The sequence below is a fragment of the Falco cherrug genome, chromosome 3 (genome assembly GCF_023634085.1).
Source record: "Falco cherrug isolate bFalChe1 chromosome 3, bFalChe1.pri, whole genome shotgun sequence".
Taxonomy (NCBI): domain Eukaryota; kingdom Metazoa; phylum Chordata; class Aves; order Falconiformes; family Falconidae; genus Falco; species Falco cherrug.
In genome coordinates, this window is record NC_073699.1 from 45,205,768 (window position 1) to 45,222,258 (window position 16,491).

The following is a 16,491-nucleotide window of genomic DNA, read 5'->3' on the forward strand; positions in this document are numbered from 1 at the left end:
CCCCGCCGGAACTGCGTTTCCCGGCGTGCCCCGCGGCGCGGGCGGCGGGCGCTGTGCTGTGCGGCGCAGCGCGGCGCAGCGGCGGGGCGGGCGGGCGGCGAGCGCTGACGGGCAGCGGGCGACGTGGCCATGGGGCGCCGCGCAGGGCTGCCTCCCCTCCCGGCCGCCACCCTCCTCCTCCTCCTCCTCCTCCTGCCCCGCTGCGCCGCCGCAGCCGCCCTCGTGCTGCGCGGCCGCCGGGCGGGGGGCAACGAGAGGCCCATCATCGGTAAGGGGCAGCCGAGCGGGGGGCGGCCGTGCCCTGCGAGCGGTACCGGCCGGGCCGGGGCAGCGGCGGGACCTGCCTTCCCTGCCCGGGAGCGGGGAGCGGGCTCAGGCCGGCGTGAAGCCCTGCCGGCTGCTGCGCGGGGCCGAAGGTCTCCCGGAGGGTGGGTCTGGTGAAAGCTTGCCTGAGCAGCGTTACGCTATACGTGCTTGGCTTAAAAATCGTAAAGTAACTACAGCTGATTTAAGAGGAGTTATAGTACTAACTAGTTAAAGCAGGGAAGGTGAGCCTTAGTCAGATAATGTGTTTATTTGGTACCTTGTGACTAGGCATCGTAATCGGTGCCCCATCGTCGTAGCGTGTGTAATTCTTTCAGGCAGTAAATGGAATGCTGTAACCTGGCGTATAGGAAATTGGAGTTTAATTCTTCTTCCAGCGTGTAGCGTTTGCTGTTTGTATTGAGCTAATTCTCTTTCTTGAACCGTTCAGGGATATTGTCACAGGAATGTCACTTTGAGAAGTTCCACAAATTTGGAAGCTCTTATATTGCAGCTTCCTATGTGAAGTTTTTGGAATCTGCCGGTGCCCGAGTTGTGCCAATAAGGTAAATTTTTATATCCTTGCAAATGGGTATTAATAGTTCAGTGTAAGGGTATCATCTTATAGGCACAGAAAGCAGTTGTATTGCTTTTCTGAGTGTTTATTGCTCCTCAAAGACTTATTTTAAGATGGTATGATTTGCAGGGAGTTTTAGAAATCAGAATAAAAGCAAACTGGAATATGCCATTTTTAGTATTTCTTCTTACAATAATAACATTTCTTTGAAAAATGCTTCTTTTTACCTGTAAAATTACCTCCGTGGTTTGCATCTGTGGTTTTTGAAGTTGGCTGTATTCATTCTGATGTGTAGTGCACCACAAACGCAAGTAGATACCTAGGTACACGTATACATACTACCTTTTGTCGGGTTCTGTAGTCCAGGGATTCAAGTAATGGAGGAAGGCTGTCGGTACTCCTGGAAAAAACCAAAGTCCAGTTCTGCTGAAACTGTGGTTCACTAATGCCATGTGTTGTATTTTGGTTCTAGGTAAAAAGTAGCAGAGTAAGTAACAGAACTGACAGTACTTCATAGCTAACAGTTATCTATAAAATAGTAAATGCACTGAAATCAGATGTTAAAAAGACAATTGTCAGAATTGCAAAAGATAGTAATCCAGCTGCAGAAAATCACAATCGGGTGTATCTACACAGTCCAATAAGAGCACCAGTTAAGTGCCTGAATTAGAAACCAATGTGCCTCATGTAGCTGGTGGAGCTTTCAGAATGCTTGCTGACCTGAAGCTTCGCTGACAAATGGAGGCTTCTAATTTTGGCATCAAAATTAGATGCAGCGAAGCTGTATGTTTGAATATACCCAGTGTGTCAATTCTGCAGGAGTGTACCCAGTACACTGGTTTGCTGATGCTGAGGAGTTTCTCATCTTTCCACCTCAACCATATTTTTGCTGAACAATGGGTGTGACACACTGTTAGCATCTCTGCCCTTGTTGGAGTCGGTTGGAAACCGGAATTGCCAGTCTACAGGAAATAATAACTGTACTATTCATGTAAATGTTAAATTTAATAAGTGTCTGCAAAGGGGTCTTGAGTACCTAATACTGAACCATATCTGCCAGGGCCCGATTTCCAGTCTTGCGGATTGAGCTGTTTCAAGTGAAATGTTTAATTTAATTCGGGTCTGGTTTACTCGTGTTTAAATCATGCTTTCTATGTATTTTCTGTCTCTCATGTTTCTGTTCAACAACAATGATATTTTTGTGGTTAAAAAAATGTATAATTCATATGTTTTCGGTTTTCCAGATTAAATCTTTCAGATGAAGAATACGATAAAATATTCCACTCTATTAATGGGTAAGTTTTCAGCACTGATAGTTCTGGTTTTGAGCTCTGCTGTATTCCCAAGGACACTGTCTTTCTACTGTCTTGAGAAGTTATGCTGAGCGCTGTGGGCATGTAAATATGTTCTAAGTCAGAGAGCGCACTATTTCATCCGATGTTGGTCTGCTGCCTTTCTTTTCCTGAGGAACACGTCAGATAATTTGCAACTGTGCCCAGGCTCATCTTGGCATTCTCTTGTGCTTGTCTGCAGGCAGACGGAAGTGGCGTTATAGTGGTTAACAATTTTACAAGTGTAATAGACCACTTCCTCTGCATTTTATTTTTCTCTCTTCCTCATTTGAGTGAACACCTTAAGTCTGATACTTATAAGCACTTACTGGGTGTTTCATCCCCCCTTTCTTCCCTCTTCCAGGCCTCACCGTATCTCCTCTATCATAAAAGTTTCTGATTTGCAGTCTATTCTCTCTATGGGTGCTTTCTCTCTTGCTACTTGAATGGTCCGTCTTGCCTGTTGTAATTCTGTGGCTTAGGTCTTCTAACTTTTCAGCTGACTATAGCAACCGTCCTTCCATGTGTTCTTCCTGCATTTTAAATATGTTAAATTAGATCACATTATTGCACATTTTAATACTGCATTAAATGAAGTCAAAACCTCTTACATTTGCCTTGTGCTAAAAGTGCACTTTAGAAGAGTTAAATCAGCTGATGCTACACTTCACAGGCATGATTGTATGGGAGTCCACAGCATGTGGCTGGGCTACTTGTAGTCATGAGATGAGCATCTTAAACCATGAATATTTTTGTTAAGCTTATGCATATACTAGAATGTTAATCAACATGCGTAGAACTTGCAGATTCAGACCTGGTTGTCTCGAGAGGGCATTGTCCTCTTACGCTCCACAGCATGCCCTGTACACTGAGATGTGGGTCTTTACAGTCTGGCAATATAAGCAAGTATAAGACAGTGACACTTTCTTTCCTGTGGCTCCTCATATGGGAGACAAATTTAATCGTTTCACCCTTTTCTCGTTGCCGCCAGCCTCTCTTTGGTTGCCAGAAGGACTTTCACCAATAGGGTCTGCCATTCTTTCTACCTAACCACCTACGCTGATGCAGGAGAGGGTGTTAGGCAGGTAGATCCAGTTCCCTTATCCTTCTGTCTTTGCAGTGACTGGTAGTTAGATTGTGCTGTGTAGGTGGGTAAGAATGGTCTATTTCCTCTTGTTGCCCTCCACTGTCAGCTAATGGCTTCCACAATATAGCTGTGTGTAAGTAACAAATAAGATCTCTGGAGGGAAGGGCTTTCCATTTTGTGGAAACTTAGAATAGGAAAGAGATACATTGACATTTCACATTGGAAGAGCTTAGCTCCAGTTTCTTTGCAGTTGGAAATTATTTGATGATTACGTGACTCTTCAAATAGTAGAGACAGGATTTTATGGATATAGCAGTGTACTCCTGAGATAGCCTTTGAAATGCACCGTGTATGTCTCCAGCTCTAACCAGTTAGAGGTACTAGAGTATAGGCAGTTGCATTTTAATCTGCCTATGACAATGTCAAGCCATTATCATTGCTACTTAATGGGTTACTTCCTTTCTGCATTAGCAGAAATGACAATTGTTTTGCCTAATTAGTGTTGGCCAGTTTTTGGTTTAAACAAAAGGAACAGGTGAAGTGAATTTTCCACCTTTTCCAGGTAAGGACTGCCTCATTTATCTTAACTAGATCTTTGTAGAAATCTGTAATCTGTTTTGAAAAAACCTTCAGCTGTATTCATTTTCTATATTGTCGCTGGAGAGTAATCTGATTTATATTTTTGTGAATGCTGCTCTACTTTTCCGTCAAATACTTAGCGGCTTTTGCATGATCGCTGTGCATCATTCATCTTAAAATAAACCTGATCACAAGGATTTAAATGCACACTTGCTCTGCAAATGCTTGGGATCATTTGAGATATTAGTTGTTTCTAGCTGCTTGATAGTATCTCCCTGATAGGGGTGGCCATTTCCAGAACACAGAAATGTAGAGGAAATCATTCAGCCATTTTGATAAAAAGTCAGCAACTGATAGATGTGGCTTGCATAAATCTAATTGAGGTTCTGTTGCAGTGGGTTAGGGAGGCTTACGCATTAATTTCTGTCAGTTTTGCAGATACTGTTCCAGTTACAGCCAGAAGAGACTCCCTTTATTTCATGTTACTGTCTCTGATGGTACTTGATTACTTTCTGTGTCATCATGTGTACGTGTGAAATCTCTGCTAGACAATACTGAGTCTTTTTCTTAGTGGCATTTGTGTTTAGGGAGCCACACAGCGAAGTGCCATTGCTGATTTTTTTTTTTTTTTTTTGGTGGTGGAAAAAGATCATGAGCTGTTTCTTTGAAATTGTCCCTGAGATTGCTTTGTCTTCTTTGGCTGTGTTAGATCCTGTGTGACCAAAGGTTATGGCGAAATGTACTTTTTTTTTGCTTTTTATTAGGAACTTTTTGATCTGTGTTGTCTGTAATAAGAAGGTTGCTCTGCCAGGGCCACAATAATTCTTTACTGAAGTTGAACGGGATGAATTAAGATTGGGCCGGGATTTTAAAGTGGTAGGGAGAGCCAGCGAAGAGTCAGGACAGGGTGTGATGGAGTCATGGCAAGCAACCCTTTTGTATACCAGCTGAAATCTGTATGCTTTCTGTATTTTCTGTTTACTCTCCTCTTCCTGATGTTGCATTAGGCTCTGTCACTGCTTTATGATAGTGAGCATTCTTCAGTAGAACACTTCAGATTTAGCATATGATTCAGTTAAAGGCTAAGACACCTAAACTTAGCTGTCTTCCTGCGCACTAGCTGTGTGAACTCACATAATAAATGGCAAGCTAGTCAGCACAGTCAGTGGCCCCTACAGGGCTGTTCAACCTTCCAACCAGTTAGGTGTTTGCTCTGGAAAACCTAATTGAGTCTCCATTGACTTTTCTGACTAGATCTTTGCTGTCCATAATGGAAGTCTAGATGCCTATCTATAGGTTTCTGAAATGTGGGTGTCTTAACCTAGACCTGAATCCTACCTTTAAAATCACTGTCAGACCTTTCTCTGTGTACGTTGTCCAGGCTTTAGTTTGATCGCCATTGCTAATCAGATTCTTGGATGTTGCCTTTCAGGGTACTTTTTCCAGGAGGTGGTGTGGATCTTAAGACTTCAGAATATTCCAGGGTTGCTAAGATATTTTACCACAAGGCATTAGAGGTAATTAATTACTAAGGAACAGTCTGTTCTTGTTATTGTCACTGTTCAGAGATCAAAATGACAGGGAGGCTCATATTTTCCTATTTTTACATTGGCATCCAGTGCGTTAACTGTAAGCCCAATAAGTAGCTTGTTGCTGGCTTCTGCATAAAAAAATCTTTTAATATCTTAAGATTTGGACTTCTGGCACCCTCTCCTGTTCTATGTTGTGTCATGGTCTTAAACTCCCAAATTCTTCAAGTGAGAACGGTATCATTTATGCATTGTACCTGAGGCTTTATGGGTGTGTGCAACTTGCAATAAAGTAACAGTAATGCTTTCCAAAAGCTCAGAGTATCTATTGACATTGGATGTTGAACAAAGTTAATAATAAACATAATCATTTGTAGAAGTGTAAACGACTGAAATTTAGACTTAGAGGGAATTCTAGCGAGACTCTCAAATAAACCAATTTACGGTAATACGACATCAAGGCCTCCACCCATACATTACAGTAGTGAAACACCTTTATTCTCTCTTACCTGTAAGTAGATTTGCATATATCTTTGGAGGTGCAGATGAGGGATCTACATTAGCACATCATAACATTTAACCTGTTTCTATGCATTGGTACCTGTAAATATAGCAGATTCTTACAGTAAACACTAGCTTAATTTATAACATGAAAAGAAGGTGGGACAAATGCTTGAAAGGTTATATTATTGTTAATAGTTACATAATTTATATGATTGTTAGCTTTATTAAGAAGAGATTGAATTTATGGAAAAGCTGTTTCTTTCAAAGCATATCAGAAAGGCTCTGAATCCTTATTGCAGATTTAATTCTCTTAGAGCTTAAAAGATGTTGGGGTTTGGTGTGGGTTTTTTTCAGATACTAATCAGCACGTTTTGAAGTCAAATTTGCATTGTGGAAAGGCATGGATGTTTAATGAGCTTTATATACGGTCCCTGTGACTTTTTTAAGGATCTTCTGTATTCAATTTTAATAAAAGTTTAAATTTTCTTCCTTTTTTCCTCTTTACTGACTTTATTTTCAGCTAACGTTGATTAAAATTGTCACAGAAGTCATACTTTGGAAAACGTTGCCCAAGAGGCAGTTATGAGAGAGAGAGATATACAAGTATGACAGGCTGAAACTTGCAATGGTAGCAGTGTCCATTGGCAGTGAGGAATTCCTCTTCTACCCTCGCTGCCGACTTTCCAACAGCAGGCAGGGAAACTGCAGGCAGTGGCATTCACGGGACCAGTCAGCTGCTGCAATTAATTGTTTTCTACTCTTCAGTCCCTATGGCCAATGTTGTTACTCTTTTGTCTGTCTTTATTTGCGGTGATTGTTAGTCTGTCACCTTAAACCTGAATCTTGCAAAGACTTATATAACTTTTATGTGAGACAGTTCATCTCGTTTGTCGCTTTCAGAGTGCTCGCTGTGAAGTGCAGCCTGTTTATTCAGTATTGGGCAAGGGTTTTGTGTGCTTGCGCTGCTATTACAAAATACTATTTACATTTCACAATGAATAACTGAATTGCATATGTCAATTTTGCGATCAGAGAGGCAGGTTTATTAGATGGTATGTGTACTTCAGGTGAGTGAAAGGCAGAAAATAATTTTCAGTTCATCATATGTAACCCTTACTAGTAAGTTGGGATTTTTCTCTGCTACTTGGGATGACTGTGTGTTTCAGTTTTAATCTTTTGAGGCTTAATTAGCACTATAAAATACTGTAGTTTTACTAATGTAAGGTAAGCTACAGTAGTTAAGAGTGTATTAGCAGGTACAAAATTGACTGAAATTTATGTTTTTTATAAGACTTATGAGGGTTCCTTTTCTCTTTGTTTGCAAATGTTCACAGTGTGAAATGACTTGGTCTGGCTCTGCATTAAAAGAGGGAGAGGGAGACGGAGACAGGGAGAATGTGTAATGGAAATCCCCATCCAAGCCAACAGGATTTCACTAGCTAGGCAAAACCCTAAATGAAATACTGTTTTCCGGATTTTAAATTGGTTGTAAAAATGTGATATCTTGGATGTTGTTTAATATGTGCTCAGCCTCCCAGCTAATATTAGTTTATTAAAAGAAAAAGGAGGGGACCACAAAATGTTTATGGTTCAGTTGTAATTGGTCTTAAACTAGTCTATTTTTTTGCCTTTAGTGGTTGTATTCCTTACTTACATGACAGACGGACAGTGGAATTGCAAATCCTGTGTCTAGCAGTGCGTGATAGGTGGTCATGAAGACTCTGCAGTACTGTTAGCCTTCTTTCTGTAAATCTTCCGTGTTTTGCTCTGAGAAGTAGTAGTTACATGGGCTTTTATTACCATACTATCAGTAGTGCAGTAGGGTAACATGCTTACTCGAAGCCTGTAATTTCAGCTTTCTCAAAAATGGCTTCTGAGCAGCAACTCTTTGCAGGGGGTGGGTGTGGTATGCATAACTTAGAAATGTTTAGAAACAAGTTAAGAAAGACTACTCTGATTTCACAAGGTCAGCAGTTCTGAAACTTACCAGTCTCTTAACATGAGCTTCCTATCAGCAATAAACCATACAAAAATGCAAATTTCCACTGTGTGTATGCACTGTATATAGTTAAGTGACAAGAAGTTGGTTGTGTTGTCTTTTTTTGCTTTCCTTACCTCCTTTTTGCTTTTTTCTCTTGTTTTAGTGCTTACCTGCCAATTTTTATCTTTGCATTTTGAAAATAGTTGCTGCTTTTTTATGTTGCCTAAGCTCACAATTTATCTTTCTGGAACATGTCCAAACCTACAAGTTAAACAAGCATATAAGTATGTCACTTAAGACCATAGCTATGCTAGTAATAGGATTTATATTTTCTTAAGACAGGTAGGTGGGCACAGGTGTACAGACATTGCAAAGGGCCCTTGCCATGTGTTCATAATGTGCTTCATGTGAAAGTGTGAATTGTAATGAATAGGCTTTCCCTCAAAGTGGTGACAGATTGGTTTATGTCCCTTCTTATGATTGCCTTTTTTATAGAGATGTAGTAATTTTGTAGTTTGTTTAGGCTGCTCTCAACATTGTTTATTTGTAGAACAGAACTGTCAAATTATTATCAACATTAAGCTTAATTTACAGCTTTAATGGACATGTGTATATTCCGTAGCCTTCATATTTCAAGAGAAAAACTAAGGGAGTCTGTGTTTATTTCAATTGTAATTGAACTGTTATAATTCCTCCTGTAGGAATTTGTACTACTGTAGTAATTTCTTCTCTCTACGTAATGGAAAGCAAAAAGAATCCGAAATTGTCTTCGGTTTTCTTTCTGTGAATCTTGAGTACTTTCTCCTGATGTTGTTGCTTTTTATTTTGAAGGCTAATGACAATGGTGATTATTTCCCAGTATGGGGAACGTGTCTTGGACATGAAGAGCTTACATATCTCACAAGTGGCGAAGTTTTACTTGTTAACACCAAGACAAATGGTTTTGCACTCCCGCTGAACTTTACCTCAGGTACGTCTCATGTCTGAGATTTGCTGAGAGGTTTTGTTTTGGTCACGATAAAATATGCGAGGTCAATGTTCGGGAGGTTTCTGATTATTATCTTGTTAAATTCTTTCTTATTAAACTGCTGTAACTGTTTTTATAAAGTTAGTGCAGCTCTATTATTTCTAAAGCAGAGATGTTAGCACAAGCCATTTGAAACCAACAGCAGTTGGCAAAACCCACAGTTGTGGCTCTTTGAGTCATCTGGTAATTTGGACCTATAAAAATAATGTGGGTTTAGGTCCCTTTTTGTTACAGAGTTGAACAAAATTCAGGGGTCCAAAACCTATCAAACTTGGAGAGCAGGTGACTTTAGATTTTTTGAATTGCATCTTTCCTAAGGATGAGAATTAGTATTGCTGTCCCACTTGTACAGTATTGAAATTGGAGAGATCTCTTAAGATAGAGCTATGCCACTCAGCAGCACTGGTAAAATGTGGCCTGTGTTGATATTTTACGTTTGTTAGTAATTTCTCTGCGTACCATGCAGCATTCACAAATTCTGTCATTTTTGTTCATTATGTAGGAAAGGTCATTGAAATGAGTAGCAAAGAATGATGCTTTTTTTAGTGAGAGCTTAGCTAGCAAAATTGGGTCCTCTCTGGGTCAAGACTGGAGGGCAGTGGTAACAGCATGTTGGAAACCTGTTGCAGCTTGTTTCACTGATTTTCCTTGCAGTGTAGTCTAGAATCATAAAGTTATGCTACAGAAAAAAATGTTTAATGCAGTATTTTTTTGTATCTGTCTTCTGTTCAGTATTAGTCCGTCTGTTAGCAGCTTGTGTAACGGACAATATAATTTTTTTCTTTTTTCTTTGTAATAGCTGCAAAGGACAGCAGATTATTCAAGAACTTCCCTGACGATGTATTACATGCATTTGCTACTGAGCCATTGACATCAAACTTTCATATGTGGAGCCTCTCCATGGAGGTATTTGATCATTTTGTTTCCTGAACACAAACACATTTGCTCTGTTAAACCTAGAAATAGATGAGCAAATAACATCTTTTTCCCCCTCCCCTCGTTATCACAGAATTTCACAAAGAATGAAAAGCTTCATAGTTTCTATAATGTTCTGACCACTAACACCGACAATGAAGTGGAGTTTATATCTACCATGGAAGGTAGGGAAATTAATTTCCTTTATAAACTGTGATTGAAACAGACTGGTTCTTTAGAGGTTTTGTGGCATTGATGTTAATTTGTGCTGCAAGCTTGCTGTGAGAATAGCAGGGTTAGCATCAGCTCTGTCAGTGCTCTGGCTGTGAGAAGCATATTCTGTTTGTAGGGATATTTTACCTTTTGAGTACATGTCTGTGAGCCTAATTACTTACTTCCCTCACCCGCTGTTCCCCTCCCAGGTGCTGTTACACTTTAGTACTAGAATATTTGAGTGCTGTGATGTGAAGAGTACAGCACTTGTCCTGTAGTAGCTAAATCCCTCTACAGCGCAGCGTGCCTCTGTTGCGCCTTGCTTTCTGCCTGTCTGCTTATGCTTGCATTCCTGTGTCTGTATCTGCTGTATGGGAAGAACAATTCAGGGTGCTGAGATGACAGAAACATCCGTCATTATTTTAGCAGCAATACTGCTAATTTCCCCGCTCCAAAGCCTTTTGTATTACTTCTGTTGTGTATGTTTTGCACTAGGCTTGCTCAGTTCAAGAAACAAGTTGCCTCTTTAGAGATGGGCTTATCTTGACCAGCACACTGCTGGCAGCCCTTCAGTAAGGCTCAGCTGTCAGCCCATGGGATTCTTCTGTATGGCATGCTGGCTGTCCTCCAGAAGAGAATAGCAGTTTGATCAGAAAACCTGATTAGGCTAATGACAGGCATCTCCTGTGCCTGCAAGCGGTTTATCACAGAGCAGTCATCAGCTGCTGTGCTGCTATTCTCTCTGAGAGTTAAGGACTGGCTTCCCCCTCTCTGTATGAGGCCTGGCACAGAGCAGATGGGAGCTGCCCCTGGACTGACTGGGCCTGCGAGGAGATCCTAAGACTTGGATCTGCCCCTGGAACTGCCAGGGATATCCTGTGTGGCTGGGAACATTGTATGTTGAGTGGCAGTAGGTAGGAAGTTTTGAGACTGATACACTTGTACCATTCTTTTTTAGTGTGTATATATATCAGTTCTGAAATGAATAATCAAAAAGGTGATGTACAAAAATCTGCTTGCATGGAATGAGACTCTTCTTTTACAATATCCTTCTTTATTTTTTTCTTCAGCTCCACTATTTAAGAGTTTCAACTTCCTGTTTAATCTTTTGTGAAACTTGATAAATGAGGTATTTTTGCAGCTTATCCTTTGAGTTTCTTTTGCAGTAAGACTAAGCACATAATTCTTAAAGCATAGACCTTGCTTACATGCTTTGTTTGTTGCAGCATACAAATATCCAATTTATGGTGTCCAGTGGCATCCAGAGAAAAGTCCTTTTGAGTGGAAGAATTCACCAGGCATTCCACATTCCCCAGCAGCTGTAAAAGCAGCATATTATATAGCTGACTTCTTTGTTAATGAAGGTAAAAAGTTTATTATCTATAAATGTAGTTTTTTAGAGTGAAGCGTTAGTGAAAATCTTTGAAGACGACAGACCTCTTTTTCAGCTGTCAAAGTTCAGTACATCGTGCTGCCTTCTGAGAAGATTACTCTGCAAGCTTTATAGGCTTATAAAAAACCAAGGGATACTAGAAATAGAATGGCTTAGTAAAAGGGACATCAAAAGGTCGGGCATTCCGCAAACTCTTTTCAGTAGACTGGCTCAAAAGCATTGTACTGTGACTTTCTACCAGTTCAAATGATCACTGTAACATTTTAGCTTCCCTTGCACAGAGATGATGAATGAAAAAAAGTACTCTACTCATAATTCCAGAGGTTTCCTCAGTCCCAAACTAAGTTACAGTTATTCAATGTATTCTCAGCTTTGCTTGCAAACTATATGCACCAAGATTGTAAATACTGCTTGGCCAGTATATGGACGTATCAAAGGTGTGCCATATGGTGCCCAACAGTTACATTCTGTAGACAGCACAAGAAGTTTCTGAATTTTACAGAGCTTCCAATTTGTTTGTTTATACCCTTCACACTTCTATACTAGTAAGTGTAAAATTGTGATAAGTCATGAAACTTCTGGTCTTAGGTAGGATATAAATACAGGAGTATTTGAAGGGGTCAAACTTACTTTTTTCCTTTGTTTATACTTACTAAACTATTCTGCTGAAATACCGTTTTCATATTTTAAATTGACTATGAAATTCTCTTCTTACCTGATTGATTTGGGCGATGAAGGACATAATAACCTGATTTAGTTGGGTCTCTAGATTTGATCTCTAATCAAAAGTCAACTAGTTGGAGAAAGCAGACAGTGATTTAAAGAAATGCAACTTGTGCTGACCTGGTCAACAAGAGTGTGGAAATAAAAGTTGTGCTTCTTACAAGTTCAAGGCTCTTTTTTGTGCAATGTAGTCCTACTCTCCTTTGCAAGAAGGGAGCAATATCATGTAAAATTCCTTGTCAGTATCTGTTAAGTTTCCTGTATTTTAAGGATTTTGATAGGGTACATGTGGGAGACTGAGGCAAACATAAAGGGGAAAATAGGAGAAAGTATAGTATGAGCCTTTTTTCTTGTAGTCTAATACTGGAATGCAGCATTTTTTTTCTATTTGTTTGCTACATTCTCTAGTAATCTGTCTGCACGCTGTACTACAGGCAGATATAAGTTTGCTCAGGCCATTATCCAAGTAAATGTGGCAAAATAAGTGCCAGCTCTGCTTCCGAGTCCTATTGAGAAACAGTGCACATGAGTTCTTCTGGATCTGTTGACCTCCAATTCTAGTAGAAAACTTCTGTCAGTGAACTGTATGTGTATACCCCCCATCTCATATACTAAATCATAAGCTATTCTTCATTACCTCTGCAATCTGTACAGGTCCTACTGAGTATTTCATACCATAACACTGCAACGAGTAATCGATGTTTTTAGCTAATGTAAGGCAGAATGTCTTCCTTAACTTTGAAAATAAACCACGGGATGAAAAACATAAACTGTTTTCAACTGGCAAAAATATACTCATCTATGATCACTTAATAACTAAACCATTCTACCAGAACACCATTTTCATACCCATCTGTCATTAATTTTAGCTTGTTGCTAACATGATAAACCAGGCAAAGATTCAGTTTTTATTGTCCTCACCAGCACAGTCTATGCTAGCGCTGCAACTTTCAGTAGGCTGCTACTCTGCATTTCTTGCAGTATTACAAGTGCTGGTATCTATGGTAGATACTGCCAGAATCTTACGGCTAAATATTTTTGTACAGCCTTGGCTTTAAAATAATAATTGAATTTCTCCCTCCCCAGTAATAGGATAGGCTGTAACCAGCTTTCTGAAGATCTGTCTTCACAGTTCTTCACATACAAGTTACTGTAATTCCATTTGCTGTTATGCTACACGGATCAAAATAACTTTGCCAAGAAAGATACTGTCAAGGAGGATAACAGTAAAGTGATCTGTACTTTTACAATGTTTTACAGCCCGGAAGAGCCTGCACCGTTTCACCAGTGAAGATGAGGAAACAAAAGAATTGATTTATAATTATATTCCAGTTTATACAGGAACATTTTCTTCATTTCAACAAATCTATTTTTTTGATTGAGTATCGTGTCAAAGGTGCAGTGTTACTATCTATAAATGGAATTATTTGCCAATATTGCGTAATTAAGCTGATATAGTGCACTGCATGTGACAGAAAGCCAGAATAGTTCTCTTCCTTTACAATGATTTATCCTGTGTTTCTTGTGTACTGTTCTTCTGTACTGTTGGACCATTAATATAAAAATTTACATTCAATAATATAATAATTGTCTTAGATTGCACTTAAATGCAAGCTAAAGAAAAGTACATTTTTCTTCGAGGGAAGAGGTCTTGTTTATGTTTATAAACTTGGAAGTAATCAAGCTTAGTACAAGGGAAAACACAGTGTTCTTATTTTTTAAAATATGAGAGTTATCTTTGTAAAATGTTGTGGACTATGGTAGCACTGAGGGCTTAGATACATTGCTTAGTAAAATCCTGTCATTTTCAAATCATATTTAACAAATGAGACTCTTGGGTTTGTTGTAAATGTGTGTATGTAACCAAGTTCTTGACAGGGACTATTTTGTTTGAAAATTTGACCAAAATAGTAAGGAAGCATGAGAGCAAAGAGACATTTTTGTCTAAAAGCACATGTGTTATCCCATTTGTGAAACTGTTTCTCTTTTAAGTTCAGCATTGTTTGGAGTGCTTATGCCTTGTGAAGTCCACGTAAATACAAGGATGCAGCGTAAACTAGGCATTGCAAGTATCAGGTAAAATAAGAAAATTTGGAGGGCATAGTTAAGTGCTGATTCCATTCTCTATTATCTTCATATTTGGTTTTATGTATCCTCCAAGAATCCCTCTGAGAGTAACCCAAGTCAAAAGGCAGATACGAGATGCAAACATCCAGTTCTTTGTATTTAAAGGAATGTAAGCTTAGTTTTTTCTTTACATAGTCTGACTTTCTGTATCTACTGGATAGAATTCTCATTTTGAGTCAAGAGGTAGTTTGTCATCAACTTAGTAAAGACAGTAGTTTCTTTCTGTCCTGTTGAATAGTTTAATGCAGCTAGAATTAAAACAGCAGATGAATGTATATGAAAAACCTGTTAATGTTGACATAATGTGGTAACAGCAGTTGCATTCAATACACTGTGATAACTTTTTTTTTTCATCCTTGGTTTGCTGCACACAGTGAAAATTTTTTGTGTGATGTCCAAACTAAGATGAGACAATCAAATATAACTCTACTGTATCGCACAGCTTCCAAACTCTGTTAACATCAATAGGGATTTGGATTTTATGAAGAATTCAGGTTTATACCTCAGCTTTGTGTTATAGTAACTTCCACTCTCAAGTACCATATCTGAATAAAGCTGGTACATTTCTCAGGTTTTTGAAGTAAAAGACTCTCTAACTTGTTCTTTATCATGGAACAACTACATAACTATAAGGAAACATTAACTGTGACTACCAGAAATACGCTACCAGGTAATTACAAATTAAATGTGATATTGCAGATTATTTCTACATTTGTCACATCAGCCAAATTCAGTAAATGGAACTCGCTTTTAACATAGGTGACTTCATAACGCTAACTTTATTAGCTGATGGATGAGTAGAACCAGGTGTAAGAAGAGAATTATGCTCTACAGTTGCATATAAATGTAGCAGCTAAGATACAAACCAAGACTAGTCTTCTACTTCTTGTTCAGGCTGTTTCTTCAGAATAGCTCTAAGAATTTTCCTAAGTAAGGAGGGCAGGATTAAGCCTTAAAAACAGGGGTCAGTCTTGCAAGTGAAATGTCTTTTAACTGCAATGGTGGCAATTAGTTCCTAAATGTGTAATTACAAGTAATACTGTGTAATATGATGGGAGAGCAGTGTGTATATTGTGAATCTGTATGTGTCTTTCCTTTACATCCTTAATCTTGCAAAGCCTTATTTGATGGTGTCCATGAATTTCTATGATACATGAAATAAATTTTTATTCAGGCAGATGGGTGGTTTTTGTTCTCTTTTAGAGATACCATGGATAAAGCATTAACAGTCATATTTTTTTTCCGAGTCTTCTTACTTCCATCAGTGACAGTCACAAATGAAGAGGCTGCTGCGGTCATGTCAGCAAGTGAGTGAGATGCATGGCCTGGCACAGACATACCTACAGCACAGCTCATGCAGGGACGATGCCCAGGGCCTGAGCTTAAATGCACTTACATGCAGCTGCTGAGCCAAGGGGCAGAAGCTTTCAAAAAGGCTTCCCACAGCTCTACTCACGCAGCCTTTTCACAGCAGGCTTATCCCAGGTGTAGAGTGTCAGAGCTTGCTTGCACATACATGGGCAGCCAAACCCTTGCGAAGGTGGGAAGGGGGTTGCAGAACCAGTGGATGCTCTCAGGGCTCTGAGAATGTAAGCAAAACAACTGCTGTCTGCAGTGTTCAGTGGAAGAACTTCTGTTCCTTATGATGCCTGACATCTTCAAGTCAAGTCCTTTTCCAGTCAGAAGCAAACTACAGGAACCCAGAATTGGCTAGAACACACACAATAAAGGATTTGAAAATTTGTTTTAAAGAACTTGCAGTAGACTTCCTCTCTGCTCTGAGTGATTACTAATACAGTTTTCCATTGCTCAGACAGAACTTCTAACGTACTTTTTAGGATTAATGCTGGAGAGAGAAGAAAAGGAGCCTGTGGCCATACTGTTATCTTACTCAGAGTATGGCTTATGAACCTAATCATCTTGCTTGCTGCCGTGTGTGAGGAAAGAGGTCTGTTGATCAGCAAAGTAACCCTGTGTGTCTTGCAGTTTATGTTAAATCGTCTTTAAGAAGGAAAAGTTTGAAATCGATTTCTTTTTATACTATTCTGCTTTTACCACTAGATGGCCTACGAGAACCAGTATTTTGTGCAATTTTGTGATCGGGTGTGGTGCTGTCTCAAGAGTTTAAAGTGACATGTTGAATAAGGTATTTACTGTACTGTGGTGTTTACTTATATATCAGGGTGTTCAGGGTGTGGGGGA

The 16,491-nt window shown here is 39.5% G+C and overlaps 1 protein-coding gene across 1 annotated transcript; it reads left to right on the forward strand.

The window, feature by feature from the left end:
• Positions 1-67: 67 nt before the first annotated feature.
• GGH (gamma-glutamyl hydrolase) lies at positions 68-15,466 on the forward strand. Its single transcript, XM_055704493.1, has 9 exons — positions 68-268; positions 755-869; positions 2,125-2,175; positions 5,310-5,394; positions 8,723-8,861; positions 9,718-9,824; positions 9,928-10,018; positions 11,273-11,410; positions 13,423-15,466. The coding sequence occupies exons 1-9, from the start codon at positions 130-132 to the stop codon at positions 13,542-13,544; spliced, it is 987 nt and encodes a 328-aa protein (XP_055560468.1). The 5' UTR covers positions 68-129; the 3' UTR covers positions 13,545-15,466.
• The last annotated feature ends 1,025 nt before the right edge of the window (positions 15,467-16,491 follow it).

Coding starts and splice junctions, on each gene's coding strand:
- GGH (XM_055704493.1), top strand. CDS start 130: ATGGGGCGCCGCGCAGGGCTGCCTCCCCTCCCGGCCGCCACCCTCCTC. Junction 2,176..5,309: donor ATATTCCACTCTATTAATGG/GTAAGTTTTCAG, acceptor GTTGCCTTTCAG/GGTACTTTTTCCAGGAGGTG. Junction 11,411..13,422: donor TGACTTCTTTGTTAATGAAG/GTAAAAAGTTTA, acceptor AATGTTTTACAG/CCCGGAAGAGCCTGCACCGT.